The sequence below is a fragment of the Fukomys damarensis genome, unplaced genomic scaffold, assembly GCF_012274545.1.
Source record: "Fukomys damarensis isolate Sample0158 unplaced genomic scaffold, DMR_v1.0_HiC HiC_scaffold_34, whole genome shotgun sequence".
Taxonomy (NCBI): Eukaryota; Metazoa; Chordata; class Mammalia; order Rodentia; family Bathyergidae; genus Fukomys; species Fukomys damarensis.
The window spans coordinates 10,458,521-10,484,219 of NW_022900946.1; the positions used below are offsets into that span (position 1 = coordinate 10,458,521).

General features: G+C 46.2%; 2 protein-coding genes and 1 long non-coding RNA gene across 5 annotated transcripts in view; 2 read left to right on the forward strand and 1 right to left on the reverse strand.

The window, feature by feature from the left end:
- The window catches only part of Acsm5 (acyl-CoA synthetase medium chain family member 5), a 21,075-nt gene extending 14,162 nt beyond the window's left edge, over nucleotides 1-6,913 (forward strand). For all 3 annotated transcript variants that reach the window (XM_010610040.2, XM_010610038.3, XM_010610037.3), the window contains exons 10-15: nucleotides 330-410; nucleotides 508-609; nucleotides 3,359-3,486; nucleotides 3,570-3,669; nucleotides 5,501-5,620; nucleotides 6,245-6,913. In XM_010610040.2, coding sequence (XP_010608342.1) covers nucleotides 330-410; nucleotides 508-609; nucleotides 3,359-3,486; nucleotides 3,570-3,669; nucleotides 5,501-5,620; nucleotides 6,245-6,328 — 615 coding nt within the window. In that variant the 3' untranslated portion in view covers nucleotides 6,329-6,913. The remainder of the gene's footprint in view (nucleotides 1-329; nucleotides 411-507; nucleotides 610-3,358; nucleotides 3,487-3,569; nucleotides 3,670-5,500; nucleotides 5,621-6,244) is intronic.
- A 1,439-nt stretch (nucleotides 6,914-8,352) lies between these two features.
- Nucleotides 8,353-18,810, reverse strand: LOC104852413. The gene is made up of 3 exons (XR_777486.2): nucleotides 18,729-18,810; nucleotides 12,823-12,924; nucleotides 8,353-8,388 (listed from the first exon to the last, which is right to left on the reverse strand). It is a non-coding gene; the product is annotated as an uncharacterized LOC104852413 (long non-coding RNA).
- Nucleotides 17,454-25,699, forward strand: part of LOC104852415 (acyl-coenzyme A synthetase ACSM2A, mitochondrial) — a 26,255-nt gene continuing 18,009 nt past the window's right edge. The window contains exons 1-5 of the mRNA XM_010610036.3: nucleotides 17,454-17,558; nucleotides 18,821-19,005; nucleotides 22,163-22,373; nucleotides 22,565-22,772; nucleotides 25,274-25,417. Coding sequence (XP_010608338.1) covers nucleotides 18,829-19,005; nucleotides 22,163-22,373; nucleotides 22,565-22,772; nucleotides 25,274-25,417 — 740 coding nt within the window. The 5' untranslated portion in view covers nucleotides 17,454-17,558; nucleotides 18,821-18,828. The remainder of the gene's footprint in view (nucleotides 17,559-18,820; nucleotides 19,006-22,162; nucleotides 22,374-22,564; nucleotides 22,773-25,273; nucleotides 25,418-25,699) is intronic.

The following is a 25,699-nucleotide window of genomic DNA, read 5'->3' on the forward strand; positions in this document are numbered from 1 at the left end:
GATGGATGGGTGGGTGGATGGGTGGGTGGATCGGTGGGTGGGTGGATGGATGGATGGATGGGTGGGTGGAGAGAAGAAAAGAAAGGAAGCAAGGAGGGTGGGAAAAAGCAGAGGGAGGAAGCAAAGTGGGAAGGAAGAAAAAGAGGGAATGTAGGAGGAAAGAGGGAAAAGAAAGGAAAGAAAACAGGAGGAAAGGAGAGGAGGGAGAGGGAAAAAAGTGAAGGAGGAGAGGAAAGGGTGGGAGGAAGCACTGGACAGCAGATGAGAGAAAGGCGCCAACCAGAAAGGGAAGAAGATGAGGCTTCTCACCCGCTCCTGTTTCTCTCCAGGTTACAGTCTGTGCCAATGCGAGAGGCACAAAGATCAAGTCTGGCTCCATGGGCCAAGCGTCCCCACCTTACGATGTGCAGGTAGGACAGTGAGATGCCTGTGCCGAGCAAGCCCAGGCGTGGCTGGTGGCTGACCCAGTGTGCAGATGCTGACACCATCCTATGACTGCTCCACCAGATTGTGGATGATGAGGGCAACGTCCTGCCTCCGGGAGAAGAGGGGAACGTTGCTGTCCGCGTCAGACCCACCCGGCCCTTCTGTTTCTTTGATTGCTATTTGGTAAGAGGCACGGGGCAGACATTCCCAATTACTGTGCAGTTCATGGCAGGCAGTGGGCAGCACGTTTTACAAATACCTGTTGCTTAACCCTTGCTTAAATGCACGAGGTAGGTTGATGCTGTTATCCCTGAGGTACCGTCTCAGATCAGAAAACCTGGCACTGATAGGAAAACTACAAAAGTGACGTGACTTATCCACTGTTAGCCAGAGAGCAGCACAGGTCATGGAATTTAAACGTGGGCGTGGCTGATGGTGTCTTCCTTATCTTAAAGGAGAGAAAAACTGAAGTTCAGGGAAGGGAGGAACTTACCATAGGTCAAACTGCCGTTATAGGTCAGAGTCAAGTTTCCAGGATTCTTTTTATGGTTTCCTGGCATTCCTTGTGCTCTAGGCTTTCAGACCAAATTTCTGAAATAGTCAGAAATAATGCACCATTACACATTGATAGTCTAAGTTCCTGACATGTTAAACCCACCCTGCCCTGTGGTAAGTGTGCATTTTCCAAGCTGGTGTTGGCCAGCCCCAAATGGCTGAAATTGCAATACTGATTGAACTAATGTGCCTATGTCAATTTTATACCCAGTATTTGCCCCTCACTTAGAACACCCTTACCCCTAGAACTGCCACTTCTGGAAGCAGTTCTGCAAGTCCTCTTTCACCACTGTCCTTGTGAGGTGCGGTCAGAAATGCAGCGAATGGTTCTGCTAAATGCCATCCAGTGCAAAGGCAGTGTTGTAAAAACATTACACTGTGTCCTGGTTGCCTGGGTTTGGCAACTTCTGTGTCCTTCTCAAAGCCAACGTCACCGTGCAAAGTAAACGTTTTGAATAAATGCGGGACGTCCAAGCAGCTACGACAGCACAACCAAAGACACCCAAGAAGAGGACGCTTCCAGAATTCTCCAGGAAGTGGCCAGAATAATGGGATAAGTGTGTTTGAAGTGACGGGAAATGTGTTGAGGGGATTGGTGGCGATGTGTCCTCTGCTGTAGTAATTGTTGGAAGTTTAAACATTCACTCTGGGTCTTTGGAATCACACCTCATACGTTTTAGAATGCACTTGTCGAGTTCCGTGAAAATGTTTGTAAGCACTCTAATCGGGGTTGCATTCGGTGTGTGTGTACAAATTCTTTCCATCTTTCTGTCCATTTATATCATCTTTAAAATCCTGTACCTTTTTTTTTTCTGTGTATGCACCGTACAGATTTTCCTTTTTTCTGAAAATGCATTTTGGAATTGTGGTATAATTTTATAATTTCCCTACCAAAAAAATGCACCCGTGTTAAGTGAGTGATATTTGACAACCGTATGCACCTGTGTTACCACTAGCACACTCAAGGTACAGAGCGTTACTGTCACCCCTCAGAGTTCCTGGGTGCCCCTTTACAGTCATTCTCCCTACTCTGGACCCTAAGCACTTGATAGATTATCTGTTGTCACTATACAATAATTTTACCTTTAAAAGAAACATATAAATGGAATCATAGAATACCCACTTTTACGTGTCTGGTTTCCTGTACTCAGCATAATATGCTTGGCAGTCAGGTATATTGTTGCATGTATTTGGAATTTCTTTCTTTTTATTGCCCAGTAGTAACTTTTTCTTTTTAAAAAAATTTTTTTATTGGTACATTTTAGGTGTACAGAACAGTTACATTCATCACTGTGATCTTGTTCCTTTACACAATTTACCTTGGTTCTTGTTTTTTCTCCATTCTGCTAGCCTCCCTTCCCTCCTGCCCCCTTCCGTATTTATAAAGACTTTGTTCCCATTTTTTCCTTTTCTCTTATTTTTTTCTCTTCCCTTTTTATCTTCTCCTACCCCTCCCATTTGCCCAGTACCTTTAGACCTTTTCTTCCTATTACAAAATATCAATTATACATTTTGACCCTTATTTACACTTTTAGTTTATCACACCAGAAAACTATTAGTTACACACGTGTGTCCTATTAATTTCACTTAAGAGTATGTCCTCAATGTGTGTCCACTTAGCTTTAAATGTTTCTAGTTTCTCATTCTTTATAGCTGAGTAGTACTCCGTTTTACAAAACACACACACACACACACACACACACACACACAAACACACACACACACACACACATCTTTATCCAGTCTCCAACTGATGGGCAGTTGGGCTGTTTCCAAGCTTTAGCTATTACAAACTGTGCCGCTAAAAATGTGGGTCAGCATATATCGCCATGGTATGATTCTTTTAATTCTTTTGGGAAGATACCCAGCAGGGGAATAGTTGAGTCAAATAGGATCTCTAATCCCAGTTGTCTGAGGTATCTCCATATTGATTTCCACAGTGGTTGCACTAGTCTGCACTCCCTTCAGCAATGAAGAAGGGTTCCTTTCTCCCCACAACCCCACTCATAGCCTTTTCTTTAAAGCTTTGAGAATCACAGTTTGCTGTTTGTGATCTTTTTCTCCCACCCTTGTCTTTCAGTAGGTCTTTCAGCCAACCCCACACTCTGTCTTCTACCTCAGGTGTATTTTTTATCCAGAACCACATATGCCCACCCTGAATCACTTCCTGGCAGCTCCCTTCAAATTAAGAGGGCAACCCACAAACTCACAGGACCATACTCCCTGCCCAGGGGACATTCTGACCGGCACAATTTCAGAACTAACTGCTGGGCTTCTTGTTGGGGGCTCCCCAGCCCCCCACACAGAGCTGCCGTGGCAGGAGCGGCCCTGAATGGCTGGCTCAGGTGGTCCTTTATGGGTTTCCTGTATCTTCCAGGACAATCCTGAGAAGACAGCTGCATCGGAACGAGGAGACTTCTACATCACAGGGGACCGAGGCCGCATGGACACAGATGGCTACTTTTGGTTCACGGGAAGAAATGATGATGTGATCAACTCCTCAAGGTAAAGCTACCTGCTCTTCCTCCACGCTCTGCACTTTGGGAGGGGAAGAAGGCCCCTTGGAAACGTTTGTTTTTCTCTTCCAGCTACCGCATTGGACCTGTTGAAGTGGAGAGTGTCCTCGCCGAACATCCTGCTGTCCTTGAGTGTGCTGTGGTCAGCAGCCCAGACCCCATCCGAGGGGAGGTAAGAAGACCAACTAAGAATGTGGCTGCCTACTTCCGTGCTACTGGCCCCCAGCAGAGCAAGCAGGAAGGGCCAGAGCCCCTGTACATCTCACCCCCGTGCAGCACACCAAATACACCAGCAGCCGCACATTCCTTTTACTAGGCGTCACCCTCATGCCCTTACACATGTGCTTTCTAGAGGGATATGATGGGAAATAGCAAACTTTCATTCGGAGGGGCCACCGAACTGGGTTCAGAGAGGCTGTGGGGCAGGAGTTCTTGGTGGCAGATGTGGGTTCCATCTTCCACTCTGTCCAATAAAAAGTCCTTTGCGCTTTGCAGATGAGGATGCAGTGAATGTACGAGACATGTGGCTGAGGGCTCTCACCCAAGAGGAACAGATAGCTTGGGAGATGCCGGAATACCCAACCTCAATGGCCTTGAGACACCAGAAATGCTAGCCGAGGGTAATAAGCTGGGCTTTACAGGAGAAATACAAATTCCTTTTTGTGCATCCCAGATGAATAGATGGAACGGGAAAGACCAGCTAATAGGCGGACCTATATATTTTCACTGGCTACAAATCCCACATAATCTTAAAGTACGACACAGCTGTCTTGTGAAAGCTGGCGTGGCAACAGCATTTTCTCCTTGGAAGTCTCCGAGCTGGAGGGGTGACTCTCAAGGTCTGGTCCCCAGACTGTTCACAGCTGCATTGCACAGACACGGATCTGTAGACCTTGCGTCAGACTTGCTGAATCAGAATGATCGGGGTTGCAGCCCAGAGCACTGGCATTTTAGCCAGCAGCCCCTTGGCCAAATGATTCTGCATGAAACTGTGATCCCAGGAAGATAGGATGGGGGAGACGTGAGTCTCAGCTGAGCTGGAGGAGGTACTCCTGGAAAAGTGCACCTTGCTGGGCAGGCTGTGAATTCACTGGAGCTGAAACAGATGGCTGTATCCTCAAAGCTAGCTCATGTGTAATGCTTAGAATAGAGCCTAACACAGACCAAGTGCTCGATAAAAATTCAGTGTTTTTCATGGTACGGCAGAGTGCTTGCCAGAAGCCAGATCTGCCTGAATGTGAAATGACAGTGACCTCCCCACCCCTGAGCAGTGTGCAAGGACCACAGCCTGCCCCGGAACAAGATGTTGGCAGAGTTTGAGGCTAGTGTGGATCTGCAACCCAATAGCCATTTGAGGTTTTTCATTCCTATGAGAAACCCTACTCAGTTAAGCCTGGGCATAAGGTCTTCTTCCTGAGGCATAGGAGGCAGCTTATAGGAGAAACCCAGGTGGAGAAAGCCAAGGTGCGGTGTCTTCAGGATGCTCGGAACAGAAGTACTAGGGCTCAATATTTGTTGATTGCAAACATTCATACCTACTCCCTACCCCCACACACAGCCAAAACGCAAAATACAGCTGCCCTTGAAAGTGGTTGCCTGTCCTCCAGTTCTGCCTGCCTGAACCCATCCCCCACTATCGTCCTAGTCAGGGAAAGCTGGAAGTAAGTGGCCACAGGAGTCTGTGAAGCTCCTTTTTCCAACGCGTTTGTGTCTTAAAGAGAGATGACTTTGCCTTCTAATGGGGTCCTGGCAGGCAGAGGGCTTGCTTGGCAAATGGGCCTCAGAGCTCATTCCACAAAGCCGGCGCTTCCCATAGTGGATCCTGAAAAGCAGAGAGTGGAGAAATCTGTGCTGTCCGTTTCGCCAGCTGTGCCCGTGGAATGAGCAGAGCCTTCCGGAAGGGCTAGGAAATGAAGCGCCTGGCTGCAAGGCTGGCTTGAGGAGAGGAGAGCGGCTAGAGAAGGCTTGAGTGAGAGGCTTGAGTGTCGCTGGGGTCTTTGCAGGTGGTGAAGGCCTTCGTAGTCCTCTCTCCAGCCTACTCCTCCCATGACCCGGAGGCACTGACCCGGGAACTCCAGGAGCATGTGAAGAGGGTGACGGCTCCCTACAAGTACCCCAGGAAGGTGAGCCCCCGAAGTTCTAGGTCCAAACAAACCAGGAGATCAGACGACCGCGTGCTGCCTGGCTCCCTTGCAGGGCCAGGCTCCATGCCACATACTGGAAAGACAGAGGCAGAGGTACATATACCGCCAGTTCCCGCTGCAGCCGCTTTCGCTTGCGCTCCTCTCTCTCCCTCCCTCCCCCGCCTCTCTCTTCCTTTCTACCTTCTTTCAGTACTGGGGAATGAATCCAGCAGTAACCTACCACCGAGCTGCACCCCAAACCCTTTTTATTTATTTTGAAACGAGTCTCGTTAAATTGGCTCTGACCTTGTGACCCTCCCGCCTCGTCTTCCCAGGGTGATGAGATTACAGACATGCACCCCCTCACCCAGCTTGTCTCCGTGTTTCTTTACCCCGCCCTCCCCGGAACGCGCTGCGCTTCTCCTCTAAGAACTGGCCTGTCCGTCAGATGCAGGGGTGGTGCCAAGGTGCCGAGAGACTGCCTGCCCTGGGCTCTAGCTGCTTGGATTGTTGGCACTTGGGGGAAAGCCTGGCTCGTGGAAGCTTTCCAAGAAATGGCAGCGTTTCGCTTGTCTCTTGGGGAAATGATTCGTGAGAGCTTTCTGTTTGTTTTCTGGCCACTAGGTGGCTTTTGTTTCAGAGCTGCCAAAGACAGTTTCTGGAAAGATCCAAAGGAGTAAATTGAGAGACCAAGAATGGGGGAGATGACGTGTAACCCCAGCCTCACAGCCCTCTGGGTGCTCCAGGAAATGCTGGGATCCCTGTCAGCCCCCGCTCAGAACATCGTCCCCTCAACCTCACAGACATCAAGATGCTCAGCTTCTAAGTGGCTTCTAAGTGGGCTTCTCCAGGATCACTGCAGGATCCCTGGAGAAGAAAGGACAAACATCACTGACCCAGAGCCCAGAGCCGCAGCCCAGTCCAGCAAATGCCCTGCTGCCTGGAGGTGTCCCCAGCGTCTTACTCCTTGGTCTTACTAAGAGATCCCAGCTGCCCAAGGACTGATGGGTTGCCATAGCCTTGACGAGTTGTGTGCCATCCCTCACGTGGGATAAAAAGCCTTTGGGATGAAGCCATTTGGTAGTAGCATCCAGGTCATAAAACTGGTCACACCCTTTAATTTAGAAATTCCAGCTCTGGGAGGCTGAGGCAGGAGGATTACTTAGAGATTTAATGAGACTCTGTCTCATAGGGAGAAAAAAAAAAAAAAACCAGGGGATATAGCTCAGTGCAAAAGCATTAGGCTTACTCCCCCATAGTGCAAAAGAAAAAAAGTAGAAAACATTTGGTGCACAAAGATGTTCACTGCAGCATTGTTTAAAACATAAATAAAACAATAATCAGTGTCAAAACAACGGGAAAGATTATTGAGGTATCATCAGTTAAATCAATAGCATATTATATGGCTATTGGAAGTACTCAAGGATAGTTTATTATGTCTTGGGGAAAACAAGCTATATTAAATTTTTTAAGTAGAATGAAAATTATTTGCAAAATGGAGAATCACAACTCTGGGCGGAAAAAGTAAAACTATAGCTGGGGAAACATACTAAAAGGAAATACACTAAAATGTTAGTAGTAATTTTCCTGGGATTTGAGGAGGGAGGGAAAAAATAAAAGATGGTCAGTTTTTCCTTCCTTCTGTACACTGCTGTACTTTCCAAATATTTTTAATAAGTATCTAAAACTATTATAATAAAAAAGCTGCTTCAAGTTCGATCCCTGGTACCACAAAAAAAAAAAAAAAAAAAAAAAAAAAAAGCTGTTTCAGAGAAACAACCTCCCAAAACTGCACATGGGCTCTTATCCAGCTCACGCCTCATGTACGCACACTCCATCCTGGAGGCCAGCGTTATGTGATGCCCTGGAAGGGCCCAAAGAGCAGGCCTGAGTCCACTCCCAGCCTCCAGCTTGGGACGGCAGAGACCAGCCACACGGAGGGGAAGCTGATGGGCCCTCAGACCACCTTGGTGCCCCACCGAACTCCCAGCACCTCCATCCACTCCCTAGTTCATATGCATCAAGCACCTTCTCGGCACCAGGATCTGGGAATCTGAGGCTAAGCAAACGCCAACCCCGTCCCTACCTGTATGAGCTTGCTAGGCCGCCACAACCGACTCTCACCGGCCGGCTGTTTAACGAAGGTTTGTTCACTCACACTCCAGAGGCTCCAGCCTCAAGATGGAGGAGTTGGCAGATGTCATTCCGAGGCCTCCTCCATGGTCAACTGCAGATTGCTACCTTCTCCCGTCTCTTTCCTCTGTGCACAGCTCTGGGTCCTAATCTGTTCGTATGAGGACACCTGCCATGTCCTATTGGGTCAGGGCCCACTCTGTGAACTCACTTTGACTTAACCTCCTCTTTGAAGACCCTGTCTCCAAATACAGTCACACTCAGAGGTCCTGGGTTAGGAGTTCAGCACATGGATGAGGGGGGAGAGGGGAGACCGTTCGGCCCATGAAACTAGTCTTATGGTGCTTACTCCGTGAAGCAGAAATCACTTATCACAGGATAATGACAGTGAATGCACAGCTGTGGTAAATGCCATAAAGAAAACTTATGCAGTGTGATTTAAAATAACATGGGGAATGTTTAATTTTTTAAAAATATAATAATAAGGGCCGGGTGTGGTGGCGCATGCCTGTAATCCCAGCACTCGGGAGGCTGAGGCAGGAGAATCGCTGTGAATTCGAGACCAGCCTGGGCTACACAGTGAGTTCAGCAGCAGCAGCAGCAGCAGGAGCGGCAGCACTGACATTTTCTTTCCCCTGTTGTTCACATTTAAAGCAAACAATACAGTTACGTTCATCATTGGGATCTTACACTTTTACATGATGTATCTTGGTTCTCATTTTGTCCCCATTCCCCTGCCCTCCCTTCACCCCCTTCACTCCCTTCACCCCTATTTACGAAGACTTTGTTTCCGTTTTTTCCTGTTTTTGTTTTCCCTTCTTTCCTTTCCCCTCCCCTTCCCACGTCCCCTTTAGCCCTTTTCTTCCTATTTCACCCTATCAGTTACACCATTTGAACCTTATTTACACTTTTAGTTTTTCAGCCCAGCGAAACTATTCAGTATTTACTCAAATTTATTTCACTTATTTATTTCACTTCAGTATGGCCTCAATGTGCATCCATTTTGTTATAAATGCCTCTAGTTTCTCATTCTTTACAGCTGAGTACTCCATTTTACAGGAAAAACCACATCTTCTTTATCCAGTCTCCAGTTGATGGGCATTTGGGCTGTTTCCAAGCTTTAGCTATTACAAACTGTGCCGCTATAAACATGGGTGTGCATATATCACTGTGGTATGATTCTTTTAATTCTTTTAGAAAGATACCAAGCACAGGGATAGCTGGGTCAAATGGAACCTCTAATCCTAGTTGTAGAGCTATCTCCATATTGATTTCCACAGTGGTTGCACCAGTCTGCACTCCCACCAACGGTGGAGAAGGGTTCCTTTCTCCCTACAGCCCCACCAGCATTTGTTATTGGTTGATTTCTTGAGCAGCCATTCTTTCTGGGGTAAGGTGGAATCTCAGTATTGTTTTCATCTGCACCTCTTGAATTACCAGTGATGTTGAACATTTTTTCATATATTTATTTGCTGCTTTTACTTCCTTTGCCTGAGAAATGTCTGTCATTTCAGATGCCCATTTTTCAATCAGGTCTTTGTATTTGGGGGATCTGATTTTTTGAATTCCTTATATATTCTAGATAGTAGTCCTTGGTCTGAAGAGTAGCTGGTAAAATTTTTTTCCCATGTAGTAGGTTGTTTCTTAACTCTGTTTGTTTGCAAAAACTTTTTAATACAAGATCCCAGTTGTTGATTCTTTGTGCAAGTTCTCATGCTCCTGAGGATTTGTTCATAAAGACTTCTCCTATACCAATGTCTTCAAGAGTTCTACCTAATTTATTTCCAGTAAGTTTAGGGTTTCTGTTTGGATATTTAAATCTTTAATCCACTTGGATTTTACTTTAGTGCATGGTGAAAGACACGGGTCTAGTTTCAGTCTTTGGCAAGTTGAAATCCAGCTTTTCCAACACCATTTATTAAAGAGGCTATCTTTCCTCCAGTGAGGATGGTTGTCTCCTTTTTCAAAGATGGGGTAGCTGAGTATGTCTGGTGTTGTTTCTACATCTTCTAATCTGTTCCACTGATCCTCAGGTCTGTTTCTTTGCCAGTACCATGCTGTTTTTATCACAGTGGCTTTGTAGTATAGTTTCAAGTTGGGAATTGTGATACCCACTGCCATGTCTCTGTTGCCTGGAATGGCTTTTGATATTCTAGGTCTCTTCTGGTTCCAAATGAATTTCTGGATTGTTTTCTCAAATTCTGTGAAATATACTGTTGGGATTTCAATTGGGATTGCATTGAATCTGTATAGAAGTTTTGGAAGTATGGCCATTTTCACTATGCTAATTCTTCCTACTCAGGAGCAAGGGATATCTTTCCATTTTCTTATATCCTGTTTTATCTCTTTTTTCAGAGTGTTGTAGTTTTCAATGTAGAGGTCTTTTGTCTCCTTCATTAGATTGATTCCTAGATACTTCATTTTTTTGATGTTATTGTAAAAGCAAGTGTTTTCTGTCTCAGTGAGTCTGTTATTTGTGTACATGAAGGCTATTGAATTTTGAGTGTTGACCTTGTATCCAGCTACTCTACTGAATCTATCAATTAAGTCTAGAAGTCTTTTGGCAGAGTGCTGTTTTTGTTTGTTTGTTTTTGGTCTTCTATGTAGAGTATCATATCATCAGCAAATAGTGAAAGTTTAACTTCTTCCTTTCCTATCTTTCTTTATTCCTTTTATTTCTTGCCCATCTAATTGTTGTGGCTAATGTTTCTAGAACTATATTGAACAGGAGTGGTGATAGTGGACATCCTTGTCTTATTCCTGATTTTCACATGAAGGTTTTCAGTTTTTGACCATTTAGTATTATATTAGCTGTTGGTTTTTCATAGACAGCCTTTGTCAGGTTGGGATAAAGATCATCTATTCCAGTTTTCTGTAGAGTTTTTATCATGAATGGGTGTTGAATTTTGTCAAATGATTTTTCTGCATCTATTGAGATGATCATATGGTTTTTGTCCTTGACTCTGCTAATATAATTTATTACGTGACTTATGTATGTTGAGCTATCCTTGCATCCCTGGGATAAATCTGACTTGATAAGGGTGTCTGATCTTCTTGATGACCCTCTGTATTCTGTTTGCCAGTGTCTTATTGAGGATTTTCATACCTATGTTCATTAGGGAGATTGGCCTGTAGTTCTCTTTTTTTTAGTTGGGTCTTTCCCTGGTCTTAGAATCAAAGTAATACTTGCTTCCAGGAATGAATTTGGAAGTATTGCTTCCCTTTCAATTTTGTGTTGTTGTTGTTTTGAGATAGGGTCTCACTATGTAGGTGAGACTGACCTGGATCTCACCATGTAGCCCAGGCTGATCTTGAATTCACAGTGATCCTCCTGCCTTAGCCTCCCAAGTGCTGGAATTACAGGCATGTACCGCCATGCACTGCTCCCTTTCAATTTCGTTGAAGAGTTTAAAGAGTAGTGGCAATAATTCTTCTCTAAATGTCTTGTAGAGTTCAGTATGAAGCCATCAGGATCTGGGCTTTCTTTGTTGGTAATATTTTAATTACATTTTCAATTTCGCTGAATGTCATTGGGGCGTTTAGACTTTTTATATCTTCTTTGTTAAACTTTGGAAGTTCATATGTATCTAGGAATTTCTCCATTTCTTCTGTATTTTCCATTTTGTTAGAGTACAGGTTTTCGAAGTAGGTATTGATGATTCTCTGGATTTTTAATGGATCTGTTGTGACTTCACCTTTTTCATTCCTAGTTGCATAAATTTGAGCCTTTTCTTTCCTTTTTTTGATAAGGTTGGCTAAGGGTTCATCATTTTTATTTATTCTTTTAAAAAAACAACTCTCCGATTCATTGATTTTTTTTTTGTATCATTCTCTTAGTCTCCATTGCATTAAATTCGGCTCTCATCTTCATAATTTCCTCCCTTGTATGAGCTTTCAGTTTGTTTTGCTCTTCTTTTTTTAGGAGCTTAAGGTTAAGCATTAGGTTGTTTATTTGAGCTTGCTCTATTTCCCTTGTATGGGCATTTATAGGCCATAAATTTGCCTTGTAGAACTGCTTTCATTGTGTCCCATAGATATTTCTATATGTTGTATTGACAATATCATTTAATTGTAGAAATGCTCTAATTTCTTCTTTAATTTCCTCTGTGACCCAATGGTTGTTCAGCAGGGTGTTATTTAATTTCCATGTGTTTGTGAAGTTCTTGCAGTTTTTTATGCTATCAATCACCAGTTTAGTTGCACTATGGTCTCATAATATCATTCACCACATTTTTGTCACACCTCTCAAAGATAATGAGAGTCTCTCAGCTAGAATTCAAACCCAGGTGATCTGGCTCTGATGTCCATACCCTTCATGCCTCACAGTTCAGCATGGCTTGATTGAGAAATTTTGTCTTTCCAAAAATTTAAATTTAAATATTCCTCTTAAAACCAAATGTACTAGAGCAATTTATTTGCTTTCTCTGCCGTTTGTCTTCAGGGCCTTGTCAAGGAGTACAAATTTTCTTTAGGAAACTTGAGGGCTTTGGGGTTTTTCCTAAAGCCAACAGCAGGGGGAGCCAGAGGTGAGGAAATCGTTCAGTCCCTGAGCCTCACCATCTTTAGGGCTGTGGGGTTGAAAGACTGGGCTCATTCGTCTGACACAGCTAGGATTCCTGAGCCCCGGAATATCAGAGGGGCAGAGCTAACTCTGCTACCTCTCTCTTCGTTCCCTGAAAGTGGAGCTCAGATGGAAGGAATGTCACTCTTGCCAGGTGGCCTCTGAACCCTCTTCCCAGCTCTACAGCCCAGGGCACTCTGTTCTTCTCCAGCTGTGATCAGAGCTGCACTGGGGCCTTGGTTCACACTGCAGCAGGCATGGAGCAGGGCTGAGATGGCCCAAGCCCCTCCCTGCCCCAGGGCCTCCCTGCCGACACCAGATTGATTCCCGGCCAACCTGGCTACAAAGTGACTTTCACCCAGCTGAACCCCACAGTCAGAAAGACAACACTCCTGTCACAGTCACAGCCGTGCCACAGGGAGCAGGGACCCCCACCCTCACAGCCTCGGAAGCCCCTGGGTACCGGCAGCGACAACCGCTGAGCCCCGTGGCTGCATTGGGAACTTACTCTGTGCCAAGCAGCTGCTGAGGGATCTGCTGAAATCCATCCACTCAGTTCTTCTCAATTCTTCCTGGTTCCTTCATGACTGGAGCTCAATCCTTGTAACGTCTATGTCAAAGTTAACTCACTTTTAAAGGACATACTTTCACTTTGTCATAGGCAGAAAAGGAGAAGTCCTGAAAACTGCTGGTCTGAAGTCACCTTGCAAAACACACACGAACAAGCAGGAGAAAGGGAGGACGCGTTTCCTGCGTGCGTTGGCCAAGCAACCTCCGGGAACTCAGGAGGATTGGGAGTAAGGTTGGCCATGCATCTGGTCCTTGCTGGCTGGTGCCACTGCTGGAGCCCCAAAGCACATAGTATTGGCTGGTGGGTTAGCATGAGTTGCTTCTACCTACTTTCAGTTGGGAACTTTCATTTATATGCTTTATTTATGTCATGATTTCAAAGCCAAAAATATGCCCTTTTATGAGTAAAGAATAAGCTGAATACATTAGTTAAAACACACACACGCACGCACACAGTCTAACACTCATGCACTCACACTCATTTCACAAACACACGCACACAGTCACACACTCATGCAAGCACTGAGCCACACATAAATGGCAACTGTGTACACAACCACACGCGCACCTGCACACACAGGCATCGGGGCCGTCACGCACAGCTACGGTGCTTCACACAGTCACTCTTCAGGCCGGTGTGTCCGCAGGGGTTGTTTTCTCCACAGCATTCGTTCATCTGCTCACACAGTCACTGTGTTGTCACTCTGTGCTAGGTTCCGCCTGCGTCCTTCAGCTAAATCCTGAAGACGGGCAAAGATCTCTGTCCTCAGAAAGCTTCATCTCATGCAGTGAGGCGGAGGGCAAAAATAGCTTAAAAAACATCAGTTCTGTAACATTAAGTCCACTCTATAAGCATTAAGGAATAGGGTACCTGGTAGCAGGGAGGGGTGGAAGGATATCAGTCAGAAAGGATAAAGAGTGAGTGTGGAAGTCAAAAGGGTTTTGCGGGTTGAGGTCAAAATGTTGATGCTTATTGTGGTGTAAAATCAAGATGGACTGGTAGGTCCTGAACAACTATTTGTCGTGATCTGACTTCTGACTTAACCCTTAACAGTATCTAAATGAACTAAATCCTTTTCCATGCTATTGTCTATATTATCTCCCAACCAGAACGGGTCCATCTTGGTCACCTCTGGGTCTATTTGATAGCAGCACTTGATAAATGCTGCCTGACTAGCGGACAAGATAGACAGCATTCCGTGGCTTGTCTTCTGGAAGTCATCTCTACAAGCCCAGGACAAAATGAGTCTGTGGGTCTTCTTGCCTCAGTTTCTGGGAGGACAAAAGACTTTTCCCTGAGCTTCCTTCCATTTGCACAACCTTGAGCATCCCAAATCTGTCGCATCTGTGAGGTCCATGGGGAGGTTTGTGGTCCACAGAGCCTCTGTCTGTGCTGTGTGTAGGTATAGAGCCCAGAATCACTCTGAGTCTCCCATTCTTAATTGAATTTTCTTCTGTTTATTGAGTAATTACACTGTACAATGTGTTTGTTGTTTTAAAAGCTTAACTGCTTTACATTTTAAACAAGTAAGTAAAGAGCTTGAGTTGGAATTAGCAGATTTTTAAAGAAGAAACACTTTAACTTGCTCTCTCAGAAAACAACTGTGTTGAGCAATTTCTAGTGCACCAGACCAGAGCTTTCTACACACATTAGTGACTGGATGCTGGATTTGCATTATCAAATTCAAGGCTCACGTGTCTAAGAGGCCCTAGGATTTGCCTCACTTTCTTTCAAGAAAACAGGCTCGGGTGGGGTAACATAACTTCTTCCTGGGCACGCAGCTCAGTGGCAGAGAACCCACACTCAAACCTAAACATCTGATTTCAGTCTCTTAGTGCATTCCCCCAAGGCTCTACCACCTGGTTATAGGAAAAAAAGCCGCTACCTCCAGAGCCCAGGAATCAGCCAGTCTTTGTTCAAAGAAGAGGAGAGAGGCAGTACCTACCATATGCAGAAGAAAGCATGAATCAAGACTTAGGAGAGAAACATATAAGGATGGGAGAAGTGAGCAGGAATGGTGGAGTGAAATCCATACCTGTTCCCCATCTAGGAAAGGATTATAAGTCTGGCAGAGGTGAACACTTCTGGCACCCAAGAAGGATGGAGGATGTGTTAAAAGGCGAAAGAGTGGCAGGAATAGTGGGGCATTTCTGGACCCCTGGTGGACCAAAGAGAGCCTGTGACCCTCAAAAGACCCCTAAGTGCTAAGGAGGTAAATCTCATCCCCATATTCCTTCAGAGAACACAACTTCCCTTTCTCAAGCAGAAGACGGATGCAGCTTGCTTTTTTTTAGGAGTGTTGGTTGCCCAGGCTTGTTTCAAACTTGGGATCCTCCTGCCTCAGTCTCCCAAGTAGGTAGGATTACAAAAGCCCACCATACTCAGCTAACTATATTTCTTAAAGTCTCTAAATGGAGCCTTAGGGGATCAGAACAAGTCAGGTGCCTTCTTTGGCATGTTTAGATTCCCGGTCTAGGTCTGGGTACCCTACTCCCTCCCATCTGTGGTGAGCTGTTCAGAATCAAAGCAATCGCTAGAAACGAGGGAAGGGGTGTCCAGCTGACCTCAGGCTCTGGGTACCTCCCATGTGCAAGTGGTGTGGGGCACTGAGGAGGAGGAGCAAGAGCAACTTAAGGGAGACATGGAGAAGAACTTCCTGGGAGGGTATGCAAGAGATCTCCTGGAAACACTGAGAAGCACCTGTTCCAAGGGTGCAGAAGAAGGAACGACAGATGCCTTCAAGACTGGAGAGCAAAAGGCCAGCAGACGGAATTCCACGCATTTCCCAGGGTGAGTGAGGGACCTTTGCCAGGCCGTGGCTGCCGCACTTCAGAAAGAGCATCAGCCAGCTCTGTGGTTCCTATGGTTGGCCTGGAGAGAGGAGGGAAGGTGCTCAAAGTGCCTGTTGTACCCTCTGCAGGTGGACCCCTCTCCTCTTTCTCCTGAGTCCCTTTTGGACCCAGGCTTCCAGGGCCTTCAAGACCTCCAGCTCCCCAAGATGTCCCTTGATGTGAGTCCTTGTCCCTTTATGTCCTCAACAAATCGTTACTTGTAGTTATCTGGCACCTCCATCCTGCCCTGGCCTAATGGTGTATGAGTCCAAGTTTGGGTCTCCAATGGGAACCAGCATTTAAGGGGTCCCATCACTGGCCATGTGGAAACAGTGGCATAAAGCTCACCCTGTTTGTCTGGAAAGATGCAGGATCACACATTGGTCTGTGATGCCTACAGATCCTGATCTGGCCAGGATATTTATCCACATGGTGGGCATTCCTGGAAAAGATCTCATCCGAGCAGCTCAAGCCCTCTGATTTCCAACTGTTGCCTGATGATCCACTCTGACCCAGTGACATGGGTGAAGGGCGTTCCTCTGGGGGTTAAGGCTCCAGGCCTGGACTGGTGACTGACTGACCACAAGCAAGTTACTGCTCACTCTGGATCTGAAAATCCCTTAGTGTTTTGGATTTGTGATCAGCTCCAGCAAAGCTGAGCGCTCTTCTGAGATGTTCTGAGGATGCTAAGTGCTGTAGAAGCATCACCCCACATCCTCACGCTCACCTGCTGAGAGCAGCCAGCGTGAGTCCTACTCTACAGATGGGGAAACCGAGGCTGGGTGAGATCACCCTATAGTACGAAGTGGAGTCAGGTTAGAAAAGATGTCTGATTCTCATGTCCTGTACTTTCTACCTCACAAACTGTCCTGGTCAGTGAAGAGTAGATCGACGTGAGAGTAAACTTTAGACCTTTGGAGCAGAACCACAGGGCTTTGGGGTGAGGCCCAAAGGGGATTAGGAAAGAGGCTACAAAATACTGTCCTGGAGAGGAGATGGTGATTTGGGACAGGGAAGAGAATAAGACGGACTCTAGATACAGTTTGAAGGTGGTGTTGGTGGATTTGCTAGATCCGGCATAAAAGAGACGGGGGAGACCGAGGTTTCATGTAGGAAGACAGCGCTGAGATGGGTTACCATGTGTTGAGATGGCTGAGATGATAGAAGTGGGTGGATGATTGACAGAAAGGGACGCGATCAGGACTCAGCTCGGAACACATATGTTGGAAATGCCCATCAGAATGTCCCAGTGGAGAGGAGAAGATTGGGATGCAGGAGAAAAATTCAGAGACCTATGGGGGTCCCTGGCAAGGCAGTTGGGTCCCAGCCATGGACACTGGATGAAATCATGGGTAAGGTGAGTGTAGGCACAAGAGATGTGGAGGAATCCTCAAAGAAAGGCTGAAGGAAAGAGCAAACCAAGCAAACAGGCTTGCGGGAAGACAAGGGAGGGAAAAGATTAAAGAGGAGACAGAGGCCTCGTGAGGCCAGATGAACGTCATTTCTCTCTCCCTCAGCAATTACTTTGCTGTCAATCCTGGCTATAAATCTCCTCTTGATCCCTTGGGTAAAGGAGCACATTCAATTGGCCCCAAGGCTGTAGGTCTTTGCTGCCCCATAAACTTGGCCAGAGGGACTGTGGTGTTGGCTAAAACAAGCCTCTGGGGGTGTCCGTCATTAATGATTAGCTGTGCTGTGCACCCAGGCTGCGGGAAGCTGACTCGGGAGTTGGCTGTACGATCATTGCCCTGACCTCCTGGCTGCAGGGAACCTGAAGTTGCTTCTTCAAAGGGAGAACAGAATAAGCTGTTTCCAGAGAGGCTTCCGGAGAGGACTTGGCAAGTGAGTGCTGCTGGAAGGAATTGAAAGATGGGGTCAGGCCTCGTGAGGATGCCTGTCAGTCTTAGGAGTCACCACAAGCAAGGAGGGTGAAAATCCCCAGAAGAAAGAGCCCACAGTTCCTAGAAGCTGCAAAAGGGAGAATCTTCAAGATCGTAGCAAGGAGGTGGAGGAGACAGAGCCTTTAACACAGCCAAAGGGAGGGGGCGGGGAGCTGGGAGAAGAATGGCTGAGTTGGGTGAGAGTTGGGTGGTGATCAGGGAAGGAGGCCCCCCTGGCAAGGTGGAGCCAGAGGGATGGCAAAAAGCCAGCTATAGAAAGAGACAGGTACAAAAGCAATAGATGTTTCTGCCCAGGACCCGGTAAGGAAATCTTCACCTCCTATTTCTTTTCTTCTTCTTTTTTCTAGAAAATAGGAGACAAGATAGGTGCCACAGACTGAGTATTCTGGTGTCAGCTGACGGACAAAGGGGGAGGGACTGCCAGGACTAGCGGCTGGGTTCTTTGAATCACTTAATTCCTGCAACCTCATCAACTTGCACATGGACGAATCCAAATTTGGGATTGCTTTCCTTGGACCCGGTGCCCTTGGAAACAATCATTGCAACAGCCGTGATTGCTAAAGTGATCCTGTACATTGAGTTCTGTACAAGAAGTGCATAGGACTTAATATATATGGATAAAGATTTAGTTTAAAGAAATAGAGGCAACTTGTATTCATCAGCAGTTGATGCTTTAACAAATGTTTCAGTAGCTTCTAAGTGTATGTGTTTTTACCCCTATGGGTCTGAAGGTTGGCAGGAGACGTGTTAGGATCGACTCCACGTGTTTCATTATTGCAGTGCCCAGGCTGGTGGCGTAGCGCCCGTCTGGGAGAGGGCAGGGGTGCAGGAGTCTGACAAACCCACTCTCATCCCATTGGCCAGAGTCAGTAGAAAAGGGTGCAGACTGCACTGAAAGGTTGTATGGACAGGAATGTGTAATCCCACTGCTGTGGGAAGGGAGCCAGTTGTTGGGAATGACAGTACAATCTACCATCTGCATTTTAAGCACAAAAGGATTTATTACACAGACTGGGATGCTTGCAAAGCAATCAGACGTGCTGGAGAGGGGCTTTGGAGAGTAGTAAACCAGAAGGAGAGAGAGACAGATGCGGAGTGTGAATCTACTCACAGGTCAGGTCAATTTGACTCTTCCCAAGCAGCTGGCCATGAGCACCGCCATCTACCAAGAAAGGACCCTCCTGTCTCCTTTATTCTCCACAGATCTGAATATGCGTTGGCTGTGGAAACTCGAGCGACTCTGCACCGTGAGGGCCTCTGAGATGTCCAGCCACCCTCTCCGTGTTAGTGTCAGGCGACTGACGTCAGCGCTGTGGGGCCGCCAGGAGGTGCCCGCAAAGTTCAACTTTGCCAGCGATGTAATAGACCTGTGGGCCGGCATGGAGAAGGTAACAAGGTGGAGAGGAGGCACAGGGCTAAACAGTTCAGCTGACCTCATTAATTCAGCCATTCGTTCAGTGTAGACGGAAGGGTTGTTACGCGAACTATGAGCAAGAGGCTTGCCTTCCATAGGGCAGCGAGGGCTGAGGAAGACACAGGAGTCTGGTGCACAGTGACCCTCAGGCGACACATTATACCAGCTCCCAAGTAAAATGGACTCATGAGACGGGGTCATAGCAAAGATGGATTCGGATTTAATAAAACCAACTCAGCACTAACCAAAAATGCCAGGTCCTGCATCTTTACCATCAGGGTGCAGGTAAGACGTTCCCAAGGCTGAGGCATCCTCGGCTCCAGCGTGAGATGTCACAGGAACAAAGTGACGCAGACACTTCTGAGTTTCTTCCCGGTCCCTGAGCTCCTCAGATCCTAGCCCACTTGACACGACCCCGGCATTGCCTTCCCTGAAGGCCCAGGTGCAGTTCTGGAGGATGAGAGGGTTCGTGGCTAGAGTAGAAGGGGCGGCTTTACGACCACGGGCTCGTGACAATGATGCTCGAAGGGAGCTGTAACATTGTCCTGGACACAACTTTAGTAGAGAGACTGCAGACCCCCGGCCTCTAGGCTGAAAATGGGACCCAGAGGCGGGATGTTCTTAAAAAGTAAAAGTTAGTTGAGCAGTGATGAATACCTGTACTGAGACAGGAAAATCATGAAGTGGGGGCCAGGCTGGGCAACTTAGTGAGACATTGTTTCAAAACAAAGGGTTAGGGCTAGAGATATATAACACAGTGCTTCCTGGGTTCAATCCCCACTACCAGAGGTGCGGGGGCAGGATTAGGTAAACACTTTCAAATGGAAATTTTTCAAATAAAAATTTAGATTTCTGGATTCTATTTGAAAGTTACACCTTGCTGGTGTTCTGAGGAAGGCCCTTTACTATGATGGCTCACAATTCTGAATCCATGAAAGAAAGAATAGTCAATGTCCCTAGTACAAAAGATCTCCTAGAATCCAAGAATAAAAAAGCTTAACCCAGTGTAAGTGTGGGCCAAGTACATGAGCAGACAGTCAAAAGCCAAATAAATGCAAACGGTCGCTCAGCCTAAAAATCTGCACAACCCACCCATATAAGAGTAAAGCACACGAGAACTTTGAGGGGAGAGGGGCTGAGGAGTCACTTGGATAAGGACAAAGCTTGAGTTTTAGATGATGAAAAAGTTCCCAAGATGCATGGTGGTGACGGTTGCACAAGGTGAATGGACTTAGCGACCCTGAACGGTGCACCTGCTGAGAGAGAAAAGGAGGGCGACAGGTTGACCAGTAGGCGCTCAGTTACAGATAGATGGGAGAAAGCAGCTCTGGGTTGTTGTTGCGTGGGGCGGTGACCACAGATCGTGACAACAGTGTATTTTGCAAAGCAAGAAGAGAGAATCCTGAATGTCTTCACCATAAAGAAATGACAAGTGTTAAACATTATACAGTGTATTTTTGTATCAAAGCATCACATGGAACTTTATATATTTATGTATCAGTTTAAAAAATAAATTTAAGGGCTGGGGGTATAGGTCAGCAGCACTGTGTTCAACCCCAGCACTAAAAATGATTGATGATGATGACGATAAAATGCAATTAAAAGGACAAATTTGTTATGCATATTTTATCATAAGGTAAAAGAAAGCCACAATTCTACAAAGCTAAATATAAAAATCTCAGATAATTTGTGCCCTCCTCGCTCTCACTCTCTCACAAGGACACGGTGACATTTCCCGGAAGGTGCACAGTGACTGACAGAATAGGGTGAAGGCAGGGGTCCGTGAGAGAAGGCGAGCGTCTCCCCGTGAGACAGACATCAGGACGCTTGCAAACATGTAGAATGATGCCACTTTTCTCCTTAAATGTTTGTTTGATTGGGGGAATATCCTTTTTTATTAGCACGTGTCTGTACTACACAGTGATTGCAGTTATTGTGGGAAGTCGGTACGTGGCCATCTCACACCTCAACTTTTCTGTCTTTTTTTTTTTTTTATTCCCTCCTCTAACTCTTGGTCCTCTACCCGTTTGCAGAAGCTCTGTTTTCATCATGTTTCCCTTCCCTTCTCCTTTTCCATCCCCTTTTACTCCACTCTCTCTTCCTTCCCTCCGTATCTTGCTCCCCCATCCGCTTGAAAGGGCCTTCCTACTTCCTCTTTAATTATCCTGTATCTTGCTTTTCATTTACATTATTTTTTGAGTTTCTCATATAACGGAAATCATGAGATATCTAAACACATGTCTAGCTTGCTTCACTTAATATTGCGGTCTCAAGTTGCATCCATTTAGCTACAAATGCCTCAAATCTATCCTTCTTTATGGCAGAGTAGTACTCCACTGTGTATAAGTACCACATTTTCTTAACCCATTCCAATGTTGATGAGTATGTGGGCCCTTTCCAAGATCCAGCTGTTACAAATTGTGCTGTTATAAACAAAGGTATGCATATGTTCTTGCAATATGATATATTTAACTTTTTGTGAAAATATCTAGAAGGAAAAGAGCTGGGTCAAATGGAATCTCCAATTTTAGCTTTTTGAGGAATCTCCACACCAATTTCTGTAGTGGTTGACTAGTTTATCTTCCCACCAACAATGTAAAAGAGTTCCTTTTCCTCCACATCCTTCCCAGCATTTGTTATTATTTAACTTCTTGATGATAGCTACTCTGTTGGGGGCATATTTTATTTCTTGAAAAGTTCTATTCATGGTAATGTACAATGGGTATATCAATATTATTTTGAAACATACATTTTAAAAATCTGTTTTAATTTCTGATATAAGTTTTGATAGACATAACCCATATAAATAAAGACCTCTTGAGGAATTTTAATGATTTTTTTTCTTTCTTATTACTAGGGTTTGAACCTCACCCTGGGGTACAATTCAGCTCTTTTTATGTTTTATAATGAGACAGGGTCTTTCTGAGTTGGGCTTAATCTTGCCATCCTCCTGCTGCATCCTCCTGAGTAGCTGGGATGACAGGTATAGACCACCACCCCCAGCTCCACACTTTCTCAGAGTATGCAGGAGTCCTGAGATCAAAGGGCCTACCAAGCCGTGACAACTTCAAGCCCGTCCTCCTTGCTGTGCCCACATCCACTCACCAGCAGGCCTCTCCTCCCTCCTCCAGGCTGGCAAGCGACCTCCGGGCCCAGCCCTGTGGTGGGTGAATGGCGGAGAGGCCGAAGTGAAGTGGAGCTTCAGAGAACTGAGTGAAATGAGTCAGCGGGCGGCCAATGTCCTCGCGGGGCCCTGCAGTCTGCAGCGTGGGGACCGCGTGGCGCTAGTGCTGCCCCGAGTCCCCGAGTGGTGGCTGGTGACCCTGGGCTGCATGCGAGCAGGTGGGTGATTGACTAAGAGTGGGGCCCCCACTCTTGTGAAGGACGTGGACGGCAGCGAGATGGGGCTACCTCTCCCCAGAGAACGCCCCCCAAGAGTGTGTGGCTGCCTGCCCTTCCTCCTCCGGGGGCTGCTTCCTGGGGAGGAAGGCCAGCTTCCTTCCCAGCTCTTTCTAAACGTTTGGTTTCTCCAGGCCTCGTCTTCATGCCTGGGACTGTCCAGATGAAATCCAAAGACATCCTCTACAGGCTGCAGGCGTCTAAGGCCAGGGCCATTGTGGCTGGGGACGAAGTGGCCCACGAAGTGGACGCTGTGGCAGCCGACTGCCCTGCTCTGAGACTCAAGCTGCTTGTGTCTGAGAGAAGCCGAGATGGGTGGCTGGACTTCAAGACGTTACTGAAGTGAGTGTGTACGCGTCTTGGTTAAGGTTTCACCCACAGTGGAAACCAAATCAAGTGGTCTGGCGTAGGCACTGTATTGGGATGGGGGCCGCCCGTGAAGCAGAGTGTGGGCCTGGAGAGACTGAGGCAAGGAAGAAAGAAAAGCTGTGAGACAACACTGGTGTCGAGACATTTCAGGGGGGCTTGGTCTGCAGGGACCTTCTGAGGAACAGGCCAGAGGCTTCCCCGGAGTTCCCAAGAAAGGGCTGACAGCGCAGTCACTGACGCCCACAGGCTAGGAGTTGCCCCGGTGGGGCATTGCCTGCCCCCTACTGGGCTGCACACTTGCATGAAGAGCAGGTTCAGAGACCCAAGCCGTGGTGGTGACAGAAAGGCTCGGAGCTTAAAGGAACTGCTGCGGCGTAACGAGAAAGAGCAAGGTGATAACACTCAGGGGTGGGAACTCGGCCTGAGCTCTTCACTGCGACGATGCTAGGATCAGAGGTGACGTCTACAATACGGGAGGGGAAACCAGAACTGGACGACACATGGGGTTTCTGTGCTTTTGCTGCCTTCTCCATCCCAACCCACGGCTTGGCTTCCAAAAGCTCATAGCAAGCCTGACCTGATCAGCTGAGCAGAGTGGCAGGTACATTTAATCCCCGCACTCTGGGGGACTGAGGCAGGAGGGTTACAAGTTTGAGCCCAGCCTGGGAATCTTAGTGACTTACTGAGATCCTGTCTCAAAATAAAAAAATTTTACAAAGAACTGTAAGTATAGCTCAGTATGAAAGCCCTGGGTTCAATCCCCAGTTCTGTGAGGAGAAGGAGTCTTTCTAGCACATGATCTTTCAGATAAGTGTCAAAAAAAAAAATGTGATACGAGCTTTCAGAGACTCAAAAATCAGGATGCTAGAGATGTCTGAAGATGAATGCGGAGTTCCAGAGAGCAGAAGAGGGTGTCAGGAAAGCACCAATACCAGTTGCCCACCTCCTGGGGACCTGGCATCCTCCTAGGTCTCCATAAGTAGCTTCAAAATGATCAAGTTGTGCTGTTCATCTTGTTTGTGGTAGAGTTAACTTCCTTCGTTTCTTTGTGAGACAGGTTTTACTAATCCAGTTTCACAGATAAGGAACGTGAGACTCAAAGAAGTTCAGTAGTACAAATGAGCTGTGATTTCTTTTTAAAAATATGGCAAATGTTTACGTTTTTAAAAATGTATTACAGTAAAAGACACAGTGCCGTTAATCCGCCTCAGAGCCCTCCGCCTCATCCCACCCCTTCTCGTCCCACTGATACTGACGCTTGCTAAGGCAGATCTGGACGTGCCCTCTCCTGAGTGTCTTCAGTTGTGCTGTCCTTGCTCTTGGCTTGTTCTCGTCAGCTTCCTCGATGTCCTGAGTTGACTTAAAATATTTACCTTTCATGTCTTTTTGATGTGGGAAGGGAGACAGAAGTCATGTGGTACCAGATCTGGTGAATGAGGTGGATGAGGATGCGCTGATATTTTTACAAGCCTGCCTTTCCATTGGATGACACTTGGTGGCACCAGTCGCTGTATTTTTTTTAACCTGTCTCGTAAAGACACTCACGAAAGAGGACTCCCAGAACTGCTTCAGAAAGTGACGAGAATAATGGGATGAGTGTGTTTGGAGCAAGGGACAGTTTTTCAAAGGAGAAAAATGGTAATGTGTCTTTTACTGTAGTAAGTTTTTTTTTAATTAAACATTCACCACATATTTTGATTACCCTGCCACATGGTTAACAAATTGCCAAACCTGAATGATTTCCAAACCCAAATATTACTGATTCAGAATTCCAAGATCTTATGTGCTTAAAATATGTACTAATAATTTTTTAATTAATAATAACAGAAATAACCCCATGATGACCATTTTCATCTCCAGAATTAAGGATTATTTTAATGTTACATCATTGCCTTTTCTCTTTTACTTTCCTTTTTAGTTTTATTTTAGGATTCCCTATTTTTAATGTTCATACAGAGATTTCTTTAACTGAAATACCGAATAGTTTCTTTGGTGTGAAAAACTATAATAGTACACAGGATCCTAATGAGATAATTAATAATGTGAAATAGGAAGTAAAGGGCTAAAGGTGTAAGGAAAGTGGGAAGGGTGGGGGAAAGGTAATAAAGGAGAGGAAAAAATATGAGAAACAAAAAAATGGAAATAAAGTGTTTGTAAATGGGGAAGGAAGGAGGGGGTGAAGGGAGGGCAAGGACAAGGGGAAAAAATAGAATCAAGACCTATTATATAAAGGTACAGAATCCCATTGATGAATGTAACTGCATTGCATACCTAGATTGTACCAATACACTCAATAAAAAGAAAAAAAAAAAAGAAATAACCCCATGACCTTAACCACTCAGTCAGTAGTCTCTCTTCTGAAATGGACCGGCTGACTTGCCCTCATCAGCCTGGGGGCTGGTGGAGAAAAACGAGTCACAGTGACATCTGGTGAACATGCTAAATCTAAAGGTGACAGTCTGTGTCTCCGCCAGGGAGGCCTCCACTACTCATCGCTGTGTGGAGTCAGGAAGCCAAGAAGCAGCTGCCATCTACTTTACTAGTGGAACCAGTGGCCTCCCCAAGATGGCGGAGCACTCCCACGCCAGCCTGGGCCTCAAAAGCAAGATAGATGCCGGGTAAGCTGAGCTCTTTTCTTCTGCACAGAGCTGCGGGACTGGACTTTCCTGAGTGAAGATATGATTCTCCTTTGGTGCTTCTGAGGGAGGCTACTGGGAAGGGAGGCTAAAGGGGCATGGTTTTACATTCTGGGTTTCTGGTGACCTTCAGAGTAATGTGTGTTGCAGAAATACAGGTCTCAAAATTTCTTCCGGGGCCAGGGATTCAGTTCAGTGGTTCCACTGCTTTCCTCACAAGTGGAAGGTCCTGAGTTCGATCCCTGGTACAAAAAAAAAAAAAAA